Consider the following 25,338-nt stretch of genomic DNA (forward strand, 5'->3'; position numbering starts at 1 on the left):
AAACTACGGTCAATTTAACACCGGGGCAATTTAATAAATACCGGCACATTGAGTAGTTTTATACAAATAAAATATGTACATACGGTACGGCGGTTTTATTGATTCTGAGTACGTGTATTGGATTGATTGTTTTATTGTGGCGAACAACTGCATTGCGTCACAGGCATAGCCGTTCCTAATGTTTTGGCTCACGAGACTGCCCAAATAAATTTACCATGACACAGCCTTAAAAAAAACAGTCATCTTTTTTTTCTCTCATTTTCACGAGTGATATATGCCTTTTGTGTTAGCTTCAATGGCTAAATACCAACTATAACAGACACTTTAGCTCTGCTTTCATTCATTTGAAGAAAGGCAACTCGACTAGTTTGGTAGGTGATTTTGTCCCTTTTTTTTCTATAAATTTTCACAACGATATGTGAAGTGATTTGAGAGATGATGTTGTGAAAAAAAATATTTTGTATTCCAGAGACAGAGCGTTTGCACTGGATGTCAACGTGCAGGGTTGAATCTAATCTCTCCGCCCACATGTCATCAGAGTGACTGCGTTGGGCAACGACTCGTGTGTCAACCCGCATGTTGAAATGTGCTCCAATCAGGCGTTTCTCACAATCCCAATGACAAAAGCAGCAGAGTAAGATCATTTAATGTTCAAAAAGACATGTAAACATATGAAACTCTCTTGGAAATTTTGTATTGGGGACTTTGGTGTTACTGTTTGTCTGTGTGTGTGTGTGTATATATAGAAGCATTCTTGTAACAAAACAAAATTCAGGATCACTCGTGGGGCATTTGGGTACACACAGGAGGCAGCAATACAAAATGCTCTTTATCCGACGTGTATATACAGTGGCGAGAGTCAATATCATTCAAGAAAACGGGTTTCTTTGCACAAGTGACGACACACACAAACAAGTAAAACAAAACAGGGCGCGTTGTCTTCAGCTCGAGTGACCTTTCTTTACGTAACCACAGTTGCAGCATATCGACAGGCAACGTTCAAGTCCATGAACAATAGAGTTTCTTTGCGCAAACACAAAAGGTTTGGAAAAGTTCTCTTTTAGTGCTCTCAGTGCATGAAGTATCGTGCTCACGAGGGACTGCTCAAATTCACACATTTAGACCAGGATATTTGTAGTTGTAGTTTTTTTTTCTTTTTTTCTTCAGTTTACAGGCATGATGAAGCCCCCGTAAAGCAGGTTCATTCAGGAGTCATTTGGGCAAATGACATTGCCTGAGTTCATCCAAGTAGGAGGCCTGGAATTTGCTTCAAAATGGCCGCCTCAAGTATGCCCCTCTGACTTCCTGTTGAATTTCAGACATGGGTCCCTGACATTCTTTCCGCAGATCGGGTAGGGCGGTCCAGTTCAGCATGTAACATTGTGAAAGGGTAAACCTGAAAGTGAGTGTAGCGTACGGCCACACGGTAAACAACAACGGAGGACGTACGGCCATTTTAGGTATGGACCAGCCATTTTGTCAAGAGAAGCCTTGGGAAGTCTGTACCGTACTGTTGCAAACGGTCATGATTGTTGGCGTTCAGAGTCAAACAAACACCTCCCGACGCGGGGCGGCTCCCTGCGGCTGCGCGTCAGGCGTGTTCGGCGGACTAAGTATTGAGTCGTAATCAAAGCCGTTGAACGGCTGCAGTGAAAGGCCTCGGCGGGCTTTGGCGGCACGGTCGGGGCGCTCCTTCAGCTCCAGAATCACCTGCGATAGATAGAAGGGACGTTATTCGCAGATTTTGCTATCCGTCGCAGGGCTTCATAGACCGTGAGGCGCTCGAGTCCGCCGTTTGGCGTTCATTTACCTCCACAGGGTGGCGCTGCAGCAAGTTTTGGTCAAAGCTGAGTCCACGGAAGAAGGTCTGGCGTTGGAAGCGATCGAGGGTGCGAAGTCGGCGTGCGGGCATTTTGCACAGCAGCTGCACGGAGAAACGGCACGAGCGTGTCAATAATCCAGGAGGGAGGCGCCGCTTAGCGACCGCGCTCACCTCTGTGATGAGCATGGCCAGAGGGGGGCTCAGGCTGAGGGGCATTTCGTAGGGGAAAGACCTCACCCTCCTCAACATGCCGCAGTGGTCCTGCTCCGGAGGCAGGGGGAACTGAGGAGAAAATTCGTACTGAACGTCAAGCATCAACAGCGTTCCGAATAATTCTCTGACCAGAATGGAAACTCATTCTCTTTATCACCTTGCCGGTAGCCAATGAGAAGAGCAGGATTCCCAGTGACCACCAATCGGCCGCGTGATTGTAGGGACCGCCGCTCAGCACCTCGGGGGCTGCGGTGCGGACAGAGCGCGCTCACAACAATGCCCTTAAATTCATCTTTCGCGGAATGAAACGAAAGTGCCGGAATGTTCCTCACCCATGTATTGGATGGTACCGCAGATAGTGAAAGCCCGCCCTCCTCGCTCCAAGCGACGGGACAAACCAAAGTCGGCCAAACGGAGATGTCCTGGAACAGACCGTTAATCCAAATGAATCATTAAGGGGACACACGTTTTTTTTTAAACTTTCCATTTGTCATTCTTATTGATGAGTACTGAGCGGATGTCAGGATGTCCTCTGAAAGATTCTGGACATTTATAAAAGAGCACATGGCTGCCCTCTGCTGGACATTTATAAAAGACCACATGGCTGCCCTCTGCTGGACATGTTTATAAAAGAGCACATGGCTGCCCCCTGCTGGACATGTTGACTCACCAGTGTCTGTCAGCAGGATATTCTCCATCTGGAAGGAAATGACAGATTAATGTAAAGATTTATCAATCCGCTTTCTACAGCGTTTGTCCTCACGAGGGTGGCTGATGTGCTGGCAAAAAAAAAATCAAAGAATACCTTCACATCCCTGTGAATGACACCATAGTCGTGAAGAAATCCTGATAGGAGAAAAAATAAAAATACAAAATGAACAAACTTGTTCCACAATCAAGTGTCTCACCAAGCGAGCTGCCGTTTGCCTTCATTGGTTGACCGTCGTTATGATGACGACTCCCAAACGTGAATTATGAGCTCACCCAGCGCGCAGCCCAGCTCGGCGGCAAACACCCGCACCGTGTCCTCGGCGAAGAGTCCGATCATCTGCCAGTAAGTGTACAAGTCGCCGGTGCCGCAGTAATCGCACACTGGAATGCAAAAGACATCGGGGAATGGCAATTGGCGGCCCCCTTAACCCTGAATTTTTTTGGGGGGGGTGGTATTTATTTACAATCCCCCCCCCAAACGTAGTACCTCGATAATATCAAAATTTGACAAACTGTATGATCGCATGATAGCAATCATATGACACGTCTCACTGACATCTGCATACACTCTGCTCGTTTGTGCGTTATATTCCCTCAACCAATCACAAAAGTGGGGGGGTGGGGGGCGTAGCGGAAGCGGGTGGGTTTGCTCAAGTCCAGAGGGCCAGTGTATCTGCTCATTTTCACAGAGTGGGTGTGCGGGCAACAAAGCAAAATAGGTCACACTATCTGAGTCACTGGATAATTGGACATGGGGATGGGAGGCGGGGGGGCGCGGGGGTGTAAGAGCAGAAGAAGGGGAGGCAACACAGCACAACTTTCCGAGCCTCGGGATTGGGGGAGGATTGTCGGATTGGAGGTGAGGATGTGTATAGTGAGCTTGAAGTGAGGGTCTGTGGGGGTCGGGGGGCTGAAGGGGGGGCTCACTGTTCTGTGGCTGACTCACTAATGTAGAGGTGACGCTGCGTCTGCCAACAGTCCTGCAGGTCGTGGACAAACGGGTGGCGAATCTGACGCTGCGGGCAAAATTCAAAAGAGTTGTGCCGCCGCTCGGCTCCAGCGGAAGAAGCGCTAAAACCGCTGGGGAATTCAATTGCTTCAACCTGACGACAACTTGTTCGAAAAGTACTCACCTGAACTATCACCTCTTCTTTCGACTGCTCCAGCACGCCCAGTCGGAGGATCTCAGATTTTGGGATCACCTGCGGACCCGCGCAATGTCGTCACAACACTTTTGTCTTCACATTAAGACAAGATTTGACAACGTATTTTATTTATTTATTTATTGACCGCGGTTGACTTCTTTTTACACTTGCGTAACAGCTACAAAAGTTTCTCAAGAGTTTTGTGATCGCAATAGTTTGACGCAGTAACAGATTATCAAGTAGAGCTACTATCACATTTTTAGGACCTACCTTGACCGCATAGGTTCTCTGTTTGGTCTTGTCCTTGACCTTGAGGATTGGTCCAAAAGAACCTTTGGCGATGTAACCTAACACCTGAAAAAGCAAGACACCATCATACACAAAAACACAAGCGCACACAAGGCACGGGTTCAAATCGAAAAATTTATCCACCTCAAAGTGCTCTTGTCCCGGCACGGCCCTGTGGGGGAACTCGGGCAGGAACATGGCATTGAGGCCCGTCAGGCTCCACTCCGACCTCAGCTTTTCAGGGCCCACACCCGCCAGCCTCAGGACGTGCTCGGGTATGTCGGGCGATCCGGCTTGGAGCATGCGCCGCTGACCCATGCGCAGAGCTGGCGGCGCCAGGCGGCACAAGGTGGCAGGTAGTGACAGGCCCATGCTGGACAGGAAGCTACGCCAGCCCGAAGAGAGGGGCTCTTGCTCCCGGCCATCAGCCGACTTCTGGTGGAATTTGGGAAGTCATGATGCACAGTAAACCAACACATGAATTCAGAGAAGGGTTGATTTAGAATGAAAAAAAAAGCGGCTCTATGGCGAGAATTCGAGGAAACGTCCTAAGTGCTACTGTATGTAGTTCAGTGTTTTTAAGAGTGTCAATTTATTCTCAAATGAGGTAAACGGGCAATAATTCAAACTGTCGTGTCATCAACTTTTTTTCGGATGGAACAGCAAGAAGAACTTTGTCAACGCCATTCGACGGCAAGCTGGCGGACGAAGTCACACAGTTCCGGGTTGCACCGCGTCAGACCAGGAGTACCCGGATGCTCGATTTCTGCGTGCTCACTTTTGATTTCACAATTGTCGTGTTAGTCACGTGACTGACGCAAGCCCGCGGGCCTCCAAGCAGATGTGCTGTGTAACGGAGCGTCTAGGATTCCATGACTGTGCCTCCTGTTGTAACATACCACAAAGTACCGCCGTTTCAATGAGCAAAGTACTTCAAAGTACCCTCAAAAACGAGTCCTCGCAGGCTGAATGATCACCATGGAAACGGGAACCCCCGGTCTGAATCACGAGCATCATACGGTCCCTAAATGTCGCCTGCCCCCCCCCCCCCCGCTCCGCTTACCTTCTTGCTGCCTTCGGCCCCCATCTGCGCGACAGCCGACGCGAGCGCGCCTCATCGATGTCGTCGCGCGACTCCGGAATCTTCTCGATCCAAAGCGATTTCGGAAACCTCGCGAGGAGTTGTAACGAACGTCACTTTATATTGATGACAATCGTCTCCAAAAAGGAGAGAGTCGCCATAATATGGTGACATATAAAAAACAAAACAGAAAAAAAACAGGTTAATCCTGGATGCGGGTGACGTCTCACCGATCCGCCCCACACGCTCGTCAGCCAATGGGAGCGCGGGAACCAAGGGACTGCTTGAAACACCGCCCACCTGCCTACCAAATTAGGGCATCGGATGTACAGGCAGTCAATTTCCATTAATATCCATTTCGAATGTCGAATGGGGATACATAATTCACAAGAAACGACAAATAATGCATTACACGATGCTCTAAATATAGAACATTACACGAATTGTGTAATAAAGCAACGATACAGTCAGACATGACAGCACAAGTGCCTTTTATTTGCGAGGAAGAATGATACAGTGCGGTGCGTCCACATTATGTCGACTGTTGTGAAGACTTCCTACAGAATAAACCGAAATGCAGAGCTTTAAATAAACAAGTAAAAAAAAAAAAGAAAAAGTAACGGGCATGATCAGTCATCCTCATCGAAATCCTTCTTGCCCTGTGGTGGTTTGGGGCCCCCTGCTGGTTTGGCCATGATGATCTGAAAAAAAAAAGAGCAACCAGAAGCACAGATCAGAAATGACGTGGTCCAGGTGAAGTGCATTGAAGGAGGTTTGAGGAACTAAAAGTGTCCTTGGTTGCCATTTGTTTGTCTTAAACTTCTCCTCTCACTGTGGCCACAATATTTAATTCCACAAATCATAAACAGAATCAAGCGTGTCACGGTCAGCAGATGCTGCTCTGATACTGCGAAACCACAAAACTGAGGCTAATATTTTCCACAGGAAAAAAAAAAAAGGTTTCTCAATTATTGTGAAACTGCCGGTGACATGCAACAAACGAACACACAATTTCACCCAACGAGGTGCACTTAAAAGAAACATGCGCATGCAATCACATCATCGTATCCGTCTTCATTGCGCAACACATCCTTGACGTCACTTTCTTTTTTTTTTTTGGTTCACTCAAGTTAGTAGTGCCAGGCAACTTTCCACCCGTGAGCGACAAAATGAAAGCACACACACGTTCCAGGGCCTACTAACTGTAAGTTCTACTGGTGCGTTTCAAACTTATCGGGCTCCTCGTCCCAGTCGTCCTTGTCCCAGTGGCCCCTCTGTTTGGGAGCCTTGGGTCCCCCTGCGGGCTTAGCCATGATGATCTGGGTCGTACAAATACAGCTAAGCTAACCCGCCGCAACAAAAACTCTGGAACCGGACGCAAAAAACGACCAAAGTTTGCATCTTTTGTGGGTCAAAGTTCGTATCCGAACTCCGTACCTGATCCACTCGCAGTACTGTGATGGCGGCGTTGGTGGCCAGTTTGATGCCCCAGTATTTGACCAGGTACGGGTCCAGGATGCCGGCCTGGGCCACGTCCTTCACCGAGGGGCCGTCTCCCTGGAAAACGATAAATGACACCGAGCCAGCAGCGGCGGCTTGAATTTCCAGCCCTCGTTGCAAGCGTGCAGCAACATTTCACACTTTTTTTTTTTTAGTTTTCTGACAAGATGGCGGAAAGGGGCATTGAAATACCAGACAAAAAAAAAACCAAAAAAAAAACAACACGACCAAAATCTGGACTCCATATTTCTTCTGCAAAATGTCATCCGTTCCCGAAATAACCCTAAAAATGCGAAACGTGCACTTTTGGGGGGCGGGGCCTCGTCATCGCTCTCGTTTCGCGGCCCACCTCAATATCAAAGCCGGCGTTCTTGTCGCCCTCGTGATGCGCCGAGTACATCTTGGAGATCAGCTCGTTGGCCTTCACGCCCGAGTTCTCTGCCAGGGCGCGCGGCAACACTTCGAAGGCATCCGCAAACTTTTTGATGGCGTACTGGTCCAAACCCGGGCAAGTCTTCAACGACAAGGAACCAAGAATGGGAAAAAAAAAATGTCACGTGATGAAGAATGTTTTGGAGCGAGTCCAAATAAAAGCAAAAAAGCGCGCAACCTCTCCGAAGGACGTGATGCGATTGGCCAGCTCGATCTCGGTGGCTCCCGCTCCGGGGAGCAGGCGCTTGTCCTGGAAAAAGATCAGGGGACACATACATTATTCTAACTTGTGAATTTCCCCAAATTGTGACATCAGCACTCATTTCCGAACAGGAAGCGTTCGAATTGTGAGCGCAAAATGCAAACAAAAACATTGCGAACGATCCCCCCCCCTGCCCATGACGCCCACTCACCCTCACGAGAACCTTGAAGGTGTTAACTCCGTCGTCGATGGCCCGCTCAATGTCATCCATCAAGTTGTCTGTGGAGCCTCGGATCACCACAGTGGAGATGGCGCCGTCTTCTTTCTCTGATCCGCGGAGGAAAAAAAATAATTAATTTGACGCTTGTACCGCACGAGACGCCGATGCCGAGAAAAATGACGCACCGTGTTTGAAGACCACCACCTGAGTGTCGCCCACTTCCGTCAGGAAAACGCTGTCGCAGTGACCAATCTCCTCGGGGGTAGGTGCAGTCTAGAGAGCAATCAAGTGTCTTATTTAAAAAAAAAAATTTTAAAGGGGGGGGGGGGTTTGATACAAACGGAGGAGATGAGGGGGGACGCTTACCAGCCTCGGCAGAGCTACGGCGCCCACCGTCTTGCAAAGCCTCCTCAGGTCCCACTTGGAGTTCAGCCTGAAGGAGAATAAAGATGGCGCTCCAAATGATTTCTCAATATATCCGTTTGAAAATTACAACAATAGCCGCCAAAACCACTTTCACCCCCCCCCCCCTCCCACCTTACCTGACCACCATCAGCTTGTATTTGTTGGCGTAGTGCAGCGCCATGTCGGCCACCTTGCCGCCCGTCACCACCACGTTGGCGCCGGCCTCCTTGATGGCCTTGACCTGAGTCTCCATCATGTCCTCCTCGCCCTTGCTGAAGTCCATCAGCTCCTTGGCGTTGTTGATGAGCACCGTGCCCTGCGCCGCACAGCACGCTTGAATGCGGGGATTTTGGGGGAACGCGGGGATGAAAAGGTACAAACTCCACAAGGGGGCGCGGCCGAGCGGGGATTCCTCGACTTGGGACTCGCTAAAAAAACGACTCTTTGCGATCGGCTCACCTTGGTCTCCGTCACCATGCAGTCGAAGGGACAGGAGAAGACGGCGATCTTGGCGTCTTTCACCGACGTGACGTCTCCTTCCGCTTCCTTTTTGAACACCATGCCGTGCAGCACCGATGACGCCGTCACACCGCAACCCTGAGAAGAAGCGGGTAAAAAGCCAATGTGGCCTAAAAGTCCCCCCACTCCCCCTCAAAGGAAAAATCAATCCACCCATTGGAAGACTCTCACCAGAATCTTACACACTCTGACGTTATCCACATTGAAACTGCCGGACTCTGGGAAGATGGACACTGAAGCACAAAGTGGAGGGGGGGGGGGGGGGAGACAAAAAGGACATGAAAAAGGGGAGAAATCGAACGGCGCAGCGACCAGAAGCGGGCGCCGATGCTTACCGCAAGCCTGTGCGATGAGGTCGGACAGGAAGTCCTCGTTGCCGTACTGTTTGCTGGTGACGGCCGTGCGGATCATCGCCGAGGCTTCCTTCAGGTCGCGGAGGTTGTCGGCCGACGAACACACGCACTCGGGCAGGAGCTCCAGCGCCTTGCGGCACGCCTTCTCGTAGCCCTCGATCACCTGGTGGCCAAGCCGTTTCCAAAAATTTTGACATTCCACGATGGACTACCCCCCCCCCCCAGAAGACTTTGAAAGTGGCACGAACGCAAGCATACCTCCGACACGGAGAGGCCCATCCGTAGAAGCTCCTCGGCCTGTTCCAGCAGGGCGCCGGCAAACACCAGGACAAAGTTGGTGCCGTCGCCCACCTCCTGCTCCTGCATGTGGGACGCCATCACGATCATTTTGGCTGCCGGATGCTGCACCTAACGGGTCACAAACACAGAGGTCAGACTCGGTAAATGGATGATGTCACCGAGATGGCGTGGCGGGAACGCCGGTTGCCTTACTTCCAGCTCTCTGAGGATGGTGGCGGCGTCGTTGGTGACGAACAGCTTCTCCAGGTGGTTGATGACCATTTTGTTCATGCCTGGTTTAAAAAAAAAAGGGTTACTTTCTGCCCCTTGATAATTTTCGGTGATAATGTTAAGTGAATATGATGGGCACGTACCATTGGGCCCGTAAGCTGAGCGTGTGGTATGAGAAAGTTCCTTACAGGCTCGGATGTTGCGAAAGACTGCCTCTTCAAGACCTGAATAGTGCTGCAAAAGATGGCGTTTATACGAATAGTTAATCAATCTGTTATTTAAACACATTTTTTGGTGGAAAGAAAATATTTTTCTGATTTTTAAAAAAAAAAAAAACTTTTTTTCCCCTTTAAATCGGTAGTATTGTTCTGAGAATGCACCACGTTTTTTCTAGAAATTATTTTATCAATAACTACATATTTTTTAAAAAATTCCATCACGTTTTTTTTCTGATAAAAAAATAACAACATACTTTTTACGACAGTAAAAACAAATAGGATTTTATTTTTTTTCAAGTATTTTTCTTCGGAAGCTGTAGCCCTCCGAGGTAATTGTTGCAATTGAGAAAATGCGCATTATTACTACAATGACATATTTCTATAATTTGAACATTGAACTTAGGTAGCTCACTTTAGTCACACATTCACATTAGCACCACTGTCGTCTCAACAAGAACATAAAATACAAAAAAATGTACGTTCACATTGAACACACGGGACAATTTACATAAACGCAGATGGATGTCCAGATGCTCCCAACAACCCCGACCACCTTCCAGAACTTTCTTCGTCTTCTCACGCTGCATGTGAACGCAGGTACGCGCTAACGAGGCGGCTAAGGCTAACGAGCGAGCACGTTGGTTCACAACGAGACTCAAGGAAGGGCAAAGTTCCAAAGTAAAATTGAAATTGAACATCACCTTGGCGCCATCCTTTAACATTTGGGCAAAGCCCGGAGCTTTCGGAACGTGGAGAGCCATCGGTGTTGGTACTTTTTTGCGGCGTCACTGTGCGTAGAGGAGCCGCGGCGTGGACAGTACAAAGCCGGAGAGAGAGGGGGAAGGGGCGGAACTTCCGCTGGCGAGGCGTCGGCCTTACGACAGCAAGGGAGAAGGGACAAAATTGGCGAAATCGCGGATTCCAATTGAACTGCTTTAAAAGGATACCGGTGTAGATGTTTACACTTTAACGATAAATAAACTTAAGTTCCGTAGGAGACGTCATTGTTTAGACAATTTTAATTACAAGAATGGCAGTTTCTACAAGTAAAAATTAAGGACTCTACTAAATTTGTAAATTGGCATACCACCCTTTAAAATGTTATTGTACCGAGTTTTAGGGAAAATCTATAAAACACCAAAATATCAGACAAGTAGTTTACTATAAATGTTTAATTCACATTTGGCAAGTTTCCCCACTTCCTGTCAAGAGAAAGGTTTTCAGGAGCAAATACTCGCTCACTTTATCCCCCAATGGGTCTTGCATATCACAAAACGAGTGGACTACATAAATCACTCACAGGTCACATTTCAAGCTCCCTCATCTCGATGGGGGTTACATACGCGTAGAAAAACGTACGTGTATTTAAAAAAGGCACATTCATATGTAAATCATGTTCAAAACAAGTCTACAAATACAGTATTAATAACATTGCAAATGCATACATATTAGTGTTAGTTCTACGGATACAGTTTTGGTCTTATTCCTTTCAACAAGAGTTCTAATTTAGCAAAAATTAGTTATTATATTAAAAAAAAACATAGGAACTAATACATTTGGTTGTAGCAGCTAGAGGAAAAACAAAACACAAGTACATTTTAGGATAGTTGACCCAGAATTAGCCTAGCGACACAAGTAACCAAACAAATAACAACTGCTAATGGGCAAGTTCGGAGGAAAAAAAATGTCAAGTATGTTGCGGTATCACAACTCAATGTGTTTCCCACCAAACACAGTGACACATTTGATTCCTGTAACATGGCTATATGTACAGAGGAAAGGCCCTTCGCGATGTCACACAAATCGAGCGAAGGCCTCATTTGCGGATGGCGCAGACCCAGCCCCCAAAACGCTCCGACATTCGCGAGGCTTGGTGGCTCAGGTTGGAGCAGCTGAGCTTCCCGTCAGGGTCCAATTTCCTCCTCATCAATATCGTTGTCATTGTTGTCGTCGTCATGGCTGTCGAACAGCCACGCTTGTCCGTTGTGGTGCGCCTAAAAGATAAATCAACAGTCCGATGAGTTCTTTTGTTGTCAGTGGACTGTCGAGATGCACAAGCGACGTTAGATGGGAAAGTTTTTTGTCAAGGAAGAGACTCAAAGGTGGAACCCCGAAAAGTCCATTTGAAGCAATGCTGCTGTATTCAGTTCAAAGTGCGGTTGCAGTACCACTTTTGGTACACGGGCTCCCTCTAGTGGTATGCAACAGAAACGCCGCCCAACTAGCGTGCAGTTGTGTTCACTGTTTAGTACGGTTACGCATTTTTTTTCTTCTTAAAATTTAGAATTTTTGTTAAATTACTGAAATGTTAATGTTGTTGGTCCTCAGAGAGCCATTTTTTTCAGGTAATACGTGGTATAAAACGTTGGAGGACCACAGTTTGAAAGTTTTTTTAACTATTTGTTTTGGTGGCATTAAAATGTCAATGGCAAAAACGATGCTTTTTCATAAATTTACCCATATGTATGAAGGTCACCAGTCGAGGTTCCACCGTCAACAAGCAACAAACAGTAAGTCAAAGAAAAGTGTTGTTTTCACTCCAGGCACATGCATCTCCTTCACATGCTCATCACTCCTCCTTTTAGTCATTGCCATTTGTGAGGATGCATTTACCTTCTCCCCTTACTCTGCAATTTGGGAATAACCAAAGCGCCTGTTGTAGGAAGGGGGTAAAACAAACAAACAAACAGACACTTTATGTTTCTGTAACACCACTGCTGTAATTCCACACGCTGAACGTCACAGCAGGAAGTGACACGCAAGAGCACGGCCAGTCAGACACATTCTTGGGATTTTTTTTCTGGTCAGAGTACGCGCACACGCACTTGCTTCCCTCTCCATGCTCTGCCCCTCAGTTTGAAATCCAGGCGGGAAAGAATGTTCACGGGTGGGGGGGGGGGGGGTGTGTGAAATGTCGGGAGACGCCGGCTGGGACTGATTGGACGGGAGTCTCTCTGATCATGATCATGATCAATGACAGAGCAGATTCCCCCTTTCCTCTGCTCCGCCTCCATTAAAAAAAAAAAAAAAATTTTTTTGCATGGTGGTTATTTTCTTGAATCACTGACGAGCAGAGCACCCAAATTGACTATACATATCAAAAACAGGCTGGGCGGATGATCTCGAGAACCGGACTTGGGCACCCCGAGTCGTATTTATATTGTGCTGCGCAGAAGAATCCTTACTTGTCATCTCTTCCGATGAACTCATCAATGGCCCTCGAGAGACGTTTAAGCCTGTTGAGTCCACTTGAGACAGACTCCAGATCCTGGTCAAACTTCCTGAGATGGTAAAAAGTGAGAAAGAGGGAAGCAAATTGTCATTCGTGTGGTGGTGGTGGTGGTGGGGGGGGGGGGGGGGGGCACAGCATCCACGTGACTTACAGCCTCTGGTTCTGGATATTGGGAGAAGCAAAGGGGCTTCGCAGGGCTGCCATGCGAACGAGCTGCCTCCGCCCTCCTCCGTGCTTCACCCCGAGGGCGGCGGTGTCGGGGGTCCTCCTCCCTCTGGAGCCCGGTGTGCGTCCCGCCTTGGGCGCGGCGGACCTGGTGCTGCGTCTCGGGGTGTGGAACGCCGGCGAGTCGGACTCTTCTCCTTCGCAGATGCGCCCGGGCGTCGCCACCAAGCACTGGTCGCGGGAGAACTCCCTGCTCCTCTGCAACTTCTGAGTAGGAGACGATAAAACGAAAAAAAAAAACAATAATAAAGATAGTCACATCAGTATCCTGTCGTCGAGTGTTGGTACCTGATAGACCCCATAGATGGAGTTCCGGGCGCTTCGCGTCAGTTTGCGGACGGTGCCGGTCTTGGGCTCCCCGCTGGGGGGCTCGCCACTGGCATCCTCCTCCGGGAGGGAGTTGTCCTGGACGGCGTGCAGCGGGAGGCGCTTGCGCAGGGACATGCGCAATGTGTTGAGGGAGGATGAAGAGCGCAGCTTGCGAAAGCGGTCGGGGGCCTCCGGGGAGCTCTCGGCGCCGTCCGACTCGTCCAGGGTAGTTTGGGCCCGCCAGACTCCCACCATGGCTCTTCCCACCCCATCCATCACGGAAAATGACGATGACATTTCGACGCTGCGTGAAGATGGTCCAGTGGTATTTAACTCAGTGATACATGTGCTCCCGATGACATAAATTAACCGCTTATAAAGTGCGTGTTCATTCTTGACTCTTTTTTTTCTTATTTACTGCATTTAACTGTTTACATAATTTACATTTTTGGAGGTTACGCAACTTTACCAAACTTAATTTGAAATAATGAATATAACTATTAATGTTTAGCAAGCGGTTCAATAACAACAGTCTTTTCAAAATAAGCTAAGATTAAAGACGTTGCGTTGGTGTATTTTTCACAGCTTCTTAATAGTCATCATTTTCTTTGTAATTGTCCGAGGAAATCGATACTTTGATCATTGCAACCGTCTTGAAAAGATCTGTCCGAAAATACTGGTTGGATGGAAATCATCTTTGAAATTTTACGCACGTACCCGATTGAGTCCGTTTGGACACGACAGACAACGGACAACTGATTTGGGAAAACAAGGAATTTTCAAACCGGGCCAGCGCCCCTGAACGCATATTAGCTTCACGCAAGATAAAGATTAAAGTCTTCCACCCCCGCGCGATAATAATGAAAGGAAACGTCATTACACGCCTTTTCCTGTGGGGACGTGTATGTTTATGCCTTACCGTAAAAGAAACACTTTGTAGTACAAGTCTCGACGAGTCCTCCGTTGTTTGAATTAGGCGGCAAAGAAGCAGCAGCTCCAGGCAGGCAGGCAGGGAAACGCCCGGTTAAGTGACGTCACAGACATGTCCCGCCCTCCACGTGTTATTTCCGGTAGGCTGGTTTCCGATAAGTGCTAAATATTTATACAATTTCATTTTTTAATAGCATTTGTTATTTTTAGATATTTATGTTGTCAGAAGCAATATTAACAATGTAGCATCCAATAACGAGTTAACTGTTGTAAGGAACCGCCCCGGCCATTTGATGAAGCCTTTGACAGGGTCTCGCCCTCCTTGCATGGTCAATTATTTCCGGATTTTTTTAAATTTCAAATTTAGTCTCCGTATGTTTGGATTTCATTATCATTAAAACTACAGATTAATTGAATCAACAGCTTCCGAACGTTCTTTTTTTTGTGTGATTCCTGAAACGACCTGCATGTGTCGCTACTGCCTCTGTGGTTGTAGGTTGGCGTCCTGCTCTCAGTGTTGTCATGTTTTTGTGTGGGGAAAGATGGTTCAAGGATAAATTTCAACGTTATCATCAGCCTGTTCATGAGCCTTAATCCGACTTCTGTTGAATCACAATGTGATTAAATGAATCGATGTGCAGTGATGACCAACGTACAATATTGTCTTCAGTTCTATATATTGTACCGGTATGTTATGCAAGAAGTATTGACATGAACCAGGCCAGGTTACCACTTTGCTTTCCTTATTTCTTTTAATTGATAATGGGTTAGTCCAATCCACAAAATACACATTGATGGGTGAACCCGTTCTTTATTTATTTGGATTCTCATCAAGTGAACACATACACCAGCATAATTCATTTTATGGGTATGTGACAGTAGGAGCGTGGCCTTGAACATTGATGTGTCGCTTTTTGTCTCATTAAAAGTAAATGTATAACACCATTTTAACGAGTTAGTGTCACTGACTCAGGAGTTAAAGGTCAGGCATAAAAAGCGGTCTTCAATTTTGGTTTAAATCCACTTGTCTCGGATGTAAAAAATAGGAACACGTATTGAAAATATTGCTTCCAATTTGGTAAAACACTAGATTGCCCATACAAATAAACAACAAAAAAGTGTGATTGCGAGGTAAAAATAAAAGTATAAAGCTATTTAGGTGGCAGGATAACAGCACCAAGTACAATGGTCCCGAGTTAGCCTTATATTAAGCTAACTGGCTGTTCCAGTTGCGGTTTCCAATAAAAAGGTGTGAAATGCTACCAAAGGACTCTTTAATTGGCTTCATGCTAAGCTAACTGGCTTCAGGCAGTCTCATTGAGTTGCGATATACAATTAACGAGGCGTCCTCATGGAGGGCTACATAAGGAGGTGTTTAATTTGCTGGTGATCTTAGCCTTGTCCTTCTGTCATGAAGACGAGCAGTCACGTGGCGATCTACAAAAGGAGTCCGTTCAATTGCTGCTTTTCTGATCCTCGGCGCTAAGCTAACCGACTGCAGACAGGGATTTGACAGTTGATGGCCATCATTCACTTGCAGCACTGTCGGGAGAGAAAAGTTCAGCGTTAGGAGACAGCGTTGCGCCACCATTAGTGATGTTATATGGCCAAAAGTCTTGGTACACCTAAGCACACCCACGAGGATGGCTTGTGTCTCGAATCATTTTTGTCCATGTCCTGTAAGCGGCAGGTTACCTTGCTAATTCTCTTCCAGCGTGATACAATGGCCAGGACTGCCGTAAGACACACCACAACCACGCCGGCGATGATGGGCATTAGCGGAAACTTAAGTGTCCTTTCTGCGGACAGCAAAAATTAGCAGCATGGGGGTGGTGTGGGGAGGGGGGGCTCAACAGTGGGTTCTGAATCTGCAGGACTCACCTGTGACGGTAACCAGGAAGTCTTTGCTCTTGATTCCGTAGACAGGCGAGTCAACCGTGCAGCGGTAGAGGCCTTCATGCTTACTCTTCTCCGCCTTGTCAGCAGCCAGCCGGCTAGCGAAACCGTCGTCGGTCAGGGTGAAGCGCCCCGCGAGGATGTCGACGGCGCTGCCGTTGAGGGTCCAGCGCACCGAGGAGACGGGCGGGTTGGCGAAGGTGTCGCAGCTCAGGAGCAGCGGCGAGGCCTGCTCTACGCATACGCTTTCCGATCCCGACACTACGGGCGGATCTGAGGACGGGAACATCATGGAAAGCTACTGTTACTCCCCGAGACAAAACATGTAACGTGTTCGGCGCCGCTTTAGCAATACCATCTTGTAAATATCATAATACCAGCAGTGTCATGATACATGATAATATTTCAGGATTGTGACATCACTACCGTATCGTAAATGATTGAAACGGCATATTTTGTCCCCATCCTAAATTGGTTTATACTGCAGACGACTGCCACCTACAGGACTGGGGTATGTTTTTTTTTCAATCAAAAGTAGTTTTTCGGACATATGTAGGTTTTTATTTGGCTTTGGCGCAGGTCTGCACTGTGCAGTTTTCTGCCGACGCTTACATGTAACGTTGAGCGTGACGGAAGCCTCAACGCTGGCGTTGCTGCGCAGGCGGCAGGTGAAGGTGGCACCGTTGTCCTGGTGGATAACCGGCATGATGCACACGCCGCTTTGTCCCTGGCGGTTTCCTTCACGGAGAGCCACCATCCGGCCGTTCCTCAGCCACACGAGCTCCGCCGCGTCGTCCTCCGATCGGTTGCTGAAACACGACAGCGACACGGTTCGCTCCAGCTCGGTCAGGATGACTCGTTCGCCGTCCATGCCGGGCACTGACTCGATGGTGATGCCTGGGGGGTGGAGGTTGGGGGGGGGTGACAATTAGATTAGCGGCAAAATGCTAATTCCCTCAGTCAAGTTAACTCGAAGAAGGGCAAACAGACTTTTTTTTCATCTTGCACTCGACAAATACACCATACATGTAAAAAAAAACTAACAAAAAACTAACACTAAAACTAATTAAAAACTAAACTAAAAATAAGCATTTTTGAAAAAAAAAATATAAACAAATAAAAACTAGCAGACCTGCTCTAAAAAGGAATTAAAACAAACTGAAATCAAGCAACAAAACAACTTGCGATGACAAAAAAAAAAAAATCAAAAGCATCACCCCGACTCAAACCAAATGACAAAAGCTTCACTGCGTGCAGTTTGGCCTTGGCGGAGGTAAAAACGACCGTTTGACACACAATGCTGGTTTCTCAGCATTCACAGGCAGTGTGTGCGTGTAATACTTACATAACGTCTGCGCCGCACACATCGCTAACACAAGAAAACAGTAGGATGCCATTTTATTTCTTCCTAATAAGCGAGAGAGAGAGAGACAATAGTTTAGGATGAATCATACGCTCTTTATGGAGTCCTTTTGTCGACTTGCACACACCAAAAAGTGCAGCAACTATAACAACAACAGTATCCTTTTTCCAAAGCTTATAGAGATCCTAAAAAAAAAAAGCGACTAGTGCTCATCAGTAGCTCTGAGTCGGATTGCGATAACTAGCATCTGCGCTTTGTATTGCGAAGTGCAGCAAGAATAGTCAGCAGCGTTTTACAAAACGAGCTCACCTGAGTGTGTTCACGTGAAGATCTGGGACTTGACAATGTGTCAGCCCGCTATTAAAGATGCTGTTCGGCTTTATGACTTCCCAGTCTTTGTTATCAATGAGGATGTACCCTTTTTATTGTTTATTGTTGGCTGGTGCGCAATTGTGGGTGTGGACAATAAAAAAAAAATTGCAGTGCCTGAAAAAAAAAAAAGATGTGACCTAAAATGCGCAAAAGTGACCGAGAACAGCGGCCAGAGTCGTCGCCAGTGTTCTCAGATAAGATTGGAGCAATGTGATTGGAGGCCATAGCACAAAACAATCGACTCACTCTAAAAACTCTCGTCCTCCATCAATGCATGGAAATGAGCGTGAAAACCTGACAAAATGCAACCAGAAGCTCACAATGCATTGCACCGAGCGCGTGAGTGACATTGGCTGGACTTGTCAAATTTATTTTATGACTGTCCGCCAGCAAATTTGCAGACGAGATAAGCGCCATCACGTCCTTTGATTAATTTGCGTCCTTTCTTTCCTGCGTCGCTGCAGCTCATTCAAAAGATCCGGTGCTGAGCAAAGGTCAGAGGCAATTAAAATGACATGCGCGCACGCTCATACCCAGCGGCGTAGCCAGAAAAGTTTCAGTGGGGTGGCCATGCGTACACGCGTCATTCTTTGTCATGCTATCCCCAAGCGAAGGTTTCATGAAATAAAAAATTCACACTTGGCAAAAAAAAAAAAATGCCTGTCGCACTCAAAATCATGCAGGAAGAAATCTAAGCGCATAGGAACATGTAGTTCATCCTAATTTACTCGACAACACAATTTTCTTTGTATTGGTTTTGCTTTTGCCTACTGTCTTGTAGTTTTTGGTTGTCTATCATGAGTAGACCCACCAAAAAAGTCTCAAGACATTGTTTTGCCCCCCAAAAACAGAGAAAGTCCGCCATGAGGTGTGAAGCATCCTTATTTTTGGGGGTCATGTTTACCAGACTGTCAACCTGAACTGTTGCCACGAGTTGTGCGCAACAAAAAACTGGCATATACACAGGCTTGATTTTGTGAATGGCGGCACAGCGTGACACTGATTGCAGCCTCCGGAGAGGAAATTTCGAGCAATCTCGGCTGGGTTGCCTGTGAGAAGTGATTCCAGGTTGATTTGGAATGCATTCAATGCCTTTGTGTGCCGCAGTGCTAAATTCCAAGAGGCTGATGTTTAACACACAGAAAATAATTGTTTCAGTTGTTTAATTAAGTCAACTTTCTTTTCGCGATTCTTGAATGGATTTTTGCCATCGAATTTTGGTGAAAATAAACCAGGAGCAAAGTCATCAACGAGCCGTGTCCCGATAAAAGGTGAGGCCGCTGAAAGCGTTTGAAGATTGTGTCGTACCCGTTTTAATCAACAGGGGGCAGCACATGACCAGAGAGGTCAGTGAAAAGCGTTTTACATCCAGACGTTCTCCCCCTACGGTGAAACTGAGTATTGCACGGCGGCCATTTTGGCTCACAATCAGTTCAATTGCAGGGAGACCAGCAGCTCGCTCATGAGCACTCCGACGCCGAAGAGAGCCAACATGAAGAGCACTGCCAGGCCGCGGCGTAGTGCCAGCTGCCGGATGGATAACGGGACGGCCGCGTCCGGCTCGGGTTCTTCTGGACTTGAAGGATTGGATGCAGTGGTACTCATCTGCTGCTCACATGCTGGGAGGGAGAGAGTTTTCACGTCTTGTTGCTGGGCAGATTTCAATCAGCCACAACTGCTTTCAACACAACATGAAATATTTCTTTTTTTTGTGTTTTTGTTTCTGCCAGATTTACTTTTGCTGTCGATGACAAAGATCTTATCCTGTTCTCGAACGTGGACTCCAGCGCGTACCAGCGCCTGCGTGCCAAAACACAATGTGAGAGAATCATATCGATTTTGAATTAGGAAAAAAAAAAAAAAAAGGAAAAACGACAATGGCTTTACATCAGATTGTTGGTATACACGTCTATGAGAGGTCAAAACGTGTCACAGTCAATTTGTATGAATGACACTTGCTAGCAAGAACCTTATTGATTTTGGATATTGGCAATCACCTATTTAAAAACAAAAATCCCATTAATTCATGGACCACGTGTCTTATGTCAGGACATGAGCGCAAGTCCCCTCGAGTGATTCTGAGCCCGTGATGTTGTTGACCTTTGCATTTGACACGTGTACTCGCCTCCACTGTTGCTTTTTTCCAGTTGAGCTTGCACAAGTAGATGGTGTAAAAGAGGGACTGCAGGATCACACAGATCAGGAATCCCGCCCACAGTCCTGTGGTAAAATCACAACATTTGAGATCAGTATCATTGAAAAAGACTCCGTTTCATCCACAACATGAGAAAGAATCCTCTCACCAAAGATTCCCAAGTTGATGGGGAACATGAGTGACACTCCGATGGGGAAGCCCACCACATAGTAGCCCAACAAGCTACACAGCGCGCCCACCGTTTGCTTCCCGGCGCCGCGGACGATTCCTCCCGTCACGGCCTGAGGGTGTGGTGAGAAAAAAAAAAAGCGGTGGAGGAGAAAAAAAAATCGTGTTGATGATATTGTCATCCTTACCGCGAAGGAATCGGCCACATGGCTGGCGCTGTACATCTCTAAAACAGTTGCCACCCTTGCCACAATCTCCCTGTGGTACAAAAAGGAGCAAAGGGGGTGGGGGACGGCACAAAACACGGACCAAAGCGAGGACGCCTTCAACACGTGCACCTTACTTGTCTGTGGTGAAAATGTAAGCGATGAAGTTGCGGCACACGGCCAGGAAAGTCCCGGTGAAGCACGAGACCACCACTGGATCGGACGGGAAACAAAAACCACAAAGGTGATTTTCAAGTTGGAACATTTCGGTGGCGTTTGAAGGCGCGCCGGACGTACGTGCGCATGCGACCGAGACCTTCCCGCACAGCTTGGCCAGCTCGGTGTTCCCGGCCCCGAGAGCGTTTCCCACGCGAACGCTAGCTGCCACGGAAAAGCCCACGGGGAACTGCGGGAAGGATATTTGCCAATTGAATAAAATGTCCTTTGATGTCACAACCGCATCTTGTCATACCATAAAGACCATGACGGCCAGCTGGTAAAGGATGGACTCGGCTCCCAGCTCCACTTCGCTGATCAAGCCGGCCAGGAAGCCGGCAATCTCGTAGAGCCACCACTCCAGACACGTCATCATCATGCTAGGCAGCGCCAGACGCAGGAAGGGACCCCACTCGCGCAAACTGTTCAGCGACCAACCTGAAAACACCTCAATTCAGTCACCAAGGGTGAATTTTTTGTATGCCACTGAATTGCATATTGTGAGCTAGCCCCGAGATAGCGTAGCTCTGTCTTACCGCCCCACGTGGCTTTGTGAAGACCCCTGGCGTTCATGTACACAAACAAAAACACCATCAAGGAATACTGCGAGATGGCATTAGCGGCCGCCGAGCCGCTTTTGTTGGAGAGACGAACAAGAAGGGAAAGTGACGTTTAGTAAAAGTTTGAATGAATTTAGAACAAAGGTTTGCGCTTTCATCCAAAATGGCGACCATCTTGTGGCGTTTTTGGACACAGCCTCTTGACTTTTTGGTGGGTCTAAACTCATCATAGATGTGCCTACCAAATGTACATTGATCCGTAAAATTGGGTTTAGGAGCTGAATTAAAAACAAAAGAAACAAAAAAAAAACATCTTGACATGTCATCAAACGTCATTTCTTTGATAGCTGCATTAACCCAAAATGGCTGCCTTCTTGTGTTTTGTTTTGTTTTTTGGACACAGCCTCTTGAGACATTTTTTGTGTCGCTAATTACTTTCCATGCTTCTCTGTCATACTGGTTTTGAATGTTGAATTTTTTTGAAAGTTGTTTTTTTTTTTTTAATGGCGAGTTGAATCATCAAATGCAACCTCTTCAAGACCCAAAATGGCTGCCGCCTCCCTGTGTCTTTTCAGGCATGGCTTTCTCTGGTTTTTCTATTTGTCTATTCCAGACAGAAAAACATTTGGCATTTCGTATTTCGAGGTACAAGTGGTTCTAGCGGCTGGATTTCAGATTTTTATTTTTTTTTAAATGCGTGCAATTCATTCAAGTTTGCGCCCAGACCCAAAATGGCTGCCTTCCTGTATCTTTTCAGTCATAGCGTCTTTACATTTGTTTGTGTCACTAGTCACGATAGAAAGACCCACCAAATTCATGTTTGTCGGTTAAACCGGCTTGTGGGTGCTGAATTTTCCAAAATGATCACGATTCGTGGTGAGTCATCAAACATCCCCGCCATGCACCAAAGCAAATCCATCCACGTAATCATTGACTACTCCTGTACTCATTGTCCACATCGACTCACGTGCCTTCGAAGCACGCACGCATGTACTCACGCTACCCCGAGATCCAGCACCACCAGGAAGACATAGTTGATGATTGCATTGAAAACGTTGCTGGCGGCTGCGGATATCACCTGAGGCCACATGATGCCCTACCGCAGATAGCGTTCGCTCATTTATTGATCGATGGGTGGGCAGAGAAAGGCTAAACGACACCCGGCGGTCGACAACTCGCTCGCACCTGATTCTGAAGATACCTCCCCTGCAGCTGGTACATGAAGGCGGCCTGCCAAGACACGTCGATGCCATTCATAACTTTCATTTGCGGTACACAAAAGCATCTTTTTGGGGGGCACTCACGGGTAAGGCCGGCATGAAAATGTTGACGTAGAGCTGGGCGAGCCTTTGAGCAGAATAAAGGAGCATTGTAAAAAAAAAAAAAATTTTTTTTTAAAGGGGGATGTGCGCAAAGTCCACCTGGCGACGTGGGCGCTCTGGCCGACGGCCAGCAAGAGGGGCTGCGTGTTGAGCAAGACGGCCCAGCAGGGCAAGCAGGCCAGCAGCAAGATGAGGATTCCCCTCTGCAGGATCACGCCCACCAGTTTGAGGTTGCCGCTGCCGTACGTCTGCCGGCGACGGCGAGGAAAACGTGGGGAGGCACCGATTCAAATGATTGATCCGCACAGCTCTGAAGTCGAAACGGCTCCGTACAACTCAAAAGAATACCTGAGAGATGAGCGTATCGCACGCTGACGCCAGGCCGCTGCCGATGGAGATACCCGAAACGTTTATCACCTGAGGCAAAACGGCGGCGTGAGATCGTCGCGTGCGATTCGGCCAAAAAGACATCTTACCGCGATCGCTAACGCCACGCCGGCCAATTCGGTTTTCCCCAGGTGACCGCAGAACACCAGGCTGACAAAGCCGATCAGGAAGCTCATCAGCTGAGAAATGAACTGAAAGAATAAGAAAATGTCAAAGGTCGCTCCGTCGTGACCTTCATGAAAAACGCGAAGACGCTAGCACAAACTCTGAACGCAAACATTAGCATGAGCTCTTTGGGAACATTGAGGCTAGCTTGGCTATCTAGATAGAGGAGAAGAAACTGATTTAAAGGTAGATTAGTCTAGCTAGCTAGCCCATAACTAGCTAGCTAGCTAATCTAGACGCTAGCACAAACTCTGAACGCAAACATTAGCATGAGCTCTTTGAGAACATTGAGGCTAGTTGGCTAGCTGGAAAGAGGAGAAGAAACTGATTTAAAGGTAGATTAGTCTAGCTAGCTAGCCCATAACTAGCTAGCTAGCTAATCTAGACGCTAGCACAAACTCTGAACGCAAACATTAGCATGAGCTCTTTGAGAACATTGAGGCTAGTTGGCTAGCTGGAAAGAGGAGAAGAAACTGATTTAAAGGTAGATTAGTCTAGCTAGCTAGCCCATAACTAGCTAGCTAGCTAATCTAGACGCTAGCACAAACTCTGAACGCAAACATTAGCATGAGCTCTTTGAGAACATTGAGGCTAGCTTGGCTAGCTGGAAAGAGGAGAAGAAACTGATTTAAAGGTAGATTAGTCTAGCTAGCTAGACTATCTAACTAGCTAGATAATCTAGCTAGTTATTTTCAACTGATTCTCTGTGTCCGTCCATTGATCTCGAGCAGCGGTAGGGAACTCCGGTTCCTCGAGAGCCATATCCTGCCTATTCTAGAGCCCTCCCTACTCCCAACACACCCGATTCAAACGAGCAGCCTCTTAAAAACACCGTTTCCCTTGGACGTTGAACATCAGCTAGTTGAACATCGGCCATCTTCTGTCACGTAATCACTTCAAATCAATTGATCAATCTGAACGTCCGGCACAATTCTCTTCAAAATCAAAAAGGTTCTTGGAATGCGACACGGCGCGCCGTCACGTGATCACAAATTTTTTGATACCATCCGGAAAGATAAAACGTGTGCCACATACTGCTTCACCAGACTCACCACCGGGCCGGCCAGCTTCACCAAGAGCAGCGTTTCCCTTTTGTACTCGTCGGGCAGCCGCAGCGTGAAGCGCGTCATGGCGCAGAGGCCCGCCGAGACCTGTCGATGACACGCCGAAAGTTGGGACTGAAGGCGACACGCCAGGACGACTGGACGGGACGCCGGCCTACAATCAATAACCAATTACCAGGATGCTAATCAATAACTTGGGAAGAATGTGCCCGGTAGTGGTACGACGACAACAGCTGACAAAAATGAAGAACGTTTCTTTTTTTTTTTTGTCTCTAAGGGAAGTAGCTGGTGACTGATTCACGTCAAGCTGATGACAGACACGGTAACATGTGCAAGTGCACGTGTGACCCCCCCCCACCCCCCGCATCCATCCACCCGTGGATCCGTCCACTTGAGCTGCCGAGACAGGTACTGTACTGAGACAGGACTGTGCCACCGATAACAGGGTCAGGATTACAGAATCCTTTGTGCATCAGTTGATCCGTAAACTAAAGGTTGTATGCCCCCCCTCCCCCCGCCACCCGACTTGCGTGCCCTCCCTCTCGGTGGCGCCCTCCTCCTTCATGACAGGAAGTGATGGTGCCTCAGTCACCTCACGTGTGTGTCGTCACCCATCAGTGGTGATGCAGCAAAGCCCGCCAGGGTCTGCCGCCCCCGCCCCCGCCCGCTCCCGTTCCCCTCCCCATACCGATGTATATGCGCGTTTTCATGATGTTGACGCTGAGCAACCCGCCGCCACTAGGTGGCGGCGGGTTGCTTTGGGGTTTTGTTGGGTGGGGTTTACAGGGGTGCGGGGGGGGGTGTTGATTGGCGGCTGGGCCTCGGTGAACAAATGAGAGATAATTGCTTTGAGTCAGAGCAGATTGGATGGTGGGAGATAAGTAGGCCGGCGGCATGATTAGGATGATCATGATGATGATGGGGGGACGGGGGGGGGTGGGGGTGGGGGGGCGGGTATGTCACTGTTGTGTGCCGTAGATAATGGCGGGCATGGCGTCACGAGAGGCGGAGACTAAAAGGGTAGCCAAGATGGAGGAAGGAAGGGGTGGGGGTTTGGGCGGGGGGCGGGGGGCAGGGGGGGGGGGCGGATTGCATGTTGAAAAGCTTTGAGGGGCTTTCGGGAATAATGCAGGGTCCGCGTTCCGGTGT

The 25,338-nt window shown here is 47.9% G+C and overlaps 5 protein-coding genes across 7 annotated transcripts; all 5 read right to left on the bottom strand.

The window, feature by feature from the left end:
• Positions 1-629: 629 nt before the first annotated feature.
• rskrb (ribosomal protein S6 kinase related b) lies at positions 630-5,525 on the bottom strand. The gene is made up of 13 exons (XM_052048090.1): positions 5,243-5,525; positions 4,324-4,614; positions 4,162-4,245; positions 3,880-3,948; positions 3,693-3,762; positions 3,020-3,127; positions 2,841-2,881; positions 2,706-2,733; positions 2,368-2,457; positions 2,193-2,281; positions 1,994-2,104; positions 1,811-1,924; positions 630-1,710 (listed from the first exon to the last, which is right to left on the bottom strand). The coding sequence occupies exons 1-13, from the start codon at positions 5,264-5,266 to the stop codon at positions 1,546-1,548; spliced, it is 1,284 nt and encodes a 427-aa protein (XP_051904050.1). The 5' UTR covers positions 5,267-5,525; the 3' UTR covers positions 630-1,545.
• Positions 5,526-5,734: 209 nt separating this feature from the next.
• Positions 5,735-10,488, bottom strand: cct8 (chaperonin containing TCP1, subunit 8 (theta)). Of its 2 annotated transcripts, XM_052048088.1 has the most exons (16): positions 10,321-10,488; positions 9,545-9,635; positions 9,384-9,463; positions 9,150-9,299; positions 8,874-9,054; positions 8,710-8,771; positions 8,479-8,616; positions 8,157-8,335; positions 7,981-8,047; positions 7,800-7,887; positions 7,606-7,721; positions 7,371-7,442; positions 7,110-7,274; positions 6,698-6,817; positions 6,464-6,579; positions 5,735-5,961 (listed from the first exon to the last, which is right to left on the bottom strand). In XM_052048088.1, exons 1-15 carry the CDS (start codon positions 10,378-10,380, stop codon positions 6,472-6,474), a joined length of 1,677 nt encoding a protein of 558 aa, XP_051904048.1. In that variant the 5' UTR covers positions 10,381-10,488; the 3' UTR covers positions 5,735-5,961; positions 6,464-6,471. The 2 variants fall into 2 exon arrangements, with proteins under 2 accessions (XP_051904048.1, XP_051904049.1); XM_052048089.1 differs by lacking the exon at positions 6,464-6,579.
• A 147-nt stretch (positions 10,489-10,635) lies between these two features.
• LOC127587958 (uncharacterized) lies at positions 10,636-14,425 on the bottom strand. Of its 2 annotated transcripts, XM_052046437.1 has the most exons (6): positions 14,305-14,425; positions 13,365-13,689; positions 13,003-13,283; positions 12,805-12,900; positions 12,233-12,272; positions 11,472-11,613 (listed from the first exon to the last, which is right to left on the bottom strand). In XM_052046437.1, exons 2-5 carry the CDS (start codon positions 13,680-13,682, stop codon positions 12,242-12,244), a joined length of 726 nt encoding a protein of 241 aa, XP_051902397.1. In that variant the 5' UTR covers positions 13,683-13,689; positions 14,305-14,425; the 3' UTR covers positions 11,472-11,613; positions 12,233-12,241. The 2 variants fall into 2 exon arrangements, with proteins under 2 accessions (XP_051902396.1, XP_051902397.1); XM_052046436.1 differs by lacking the exon at positions 12,233-12,272 and having other exon boundaries at positions 10,636-11,613; positions 14,305-14,423.
• Positions 14,426-15,667: 1,242 nt separating this feature from the next.
• tmigd1 (transmembrane and immunoglobulin domain containing 1) lies at positions 15,668-17,873 on the bottom strand. Its single transcript, XM_052048084.1, has 5 exons — positions 17,557-17,873; positions 16,824-17,108; positions 16,197-16,484; positions 16,011-16,114; positions 15,668-15,857 (listed from the first exon to the last, which is right to left on the bottom strand). Exons 1-5 carry the CDS (start codon positions 17,606-17,608, stop codon positions 15,846-15,848), a joined length of 741 nt encoding a protein of 246 aa, XP_051904044.1. The 5' UTR covers positions 17,609-17,873; the 3' UTR covers positions 15,668-15,845.
• A 190-nt stretch (positions 17,874-18,063) lies between these two features.
• LOC127589021 (multidrug and toxin extrusion protein 1-like) lies at positions 18,064-24,677 on the bottom strand. Its single transcript, XM_052048085.1, is given in 18 exon segments — positions 18,064-19,565; positions 19,683-19,746; positions 20,072-20,166; positions 20,250-20,382; positions 20,458-20,527; positions 20,613-20,688; positions 20,773-20,881; positions 20,948-21,129; positions 21,228-21,325; positions 22,250-22,347; positions 22,437-22,481; positions 22,556-22,598; positions 22,673-22,821; positions 22,922-22,990; positions 23,050-23,151; positions 24,178-24,276; positions 24,491-24,592; positions 24,594-24,677. Coding segments are annotated over 18 exon segments (1,794 nt in total). The 5' UTR covers positions 24,663-24,677; the 3' UTR covers positions 18,064-19,374.
• Between the last annotated feature and the right edge of the window lie 661 nt (positions 24,678-25,338).

The sequence above is a fragment of the Hippocampus zosterae genome, chromosome 16 (genome assembly GCF_025434085.1).
Source record: "Hippocampus zosterae strain Florida chromosome 16, ASM2543408v3, whole genome shotgun sequence".
Lineage (NCBI taxonomy): Eukaryota > Metazoa > Chordata > Actinopteri > Syngnathiformes > Syngnathidae > Hippocampus > Hippocampus zosterae.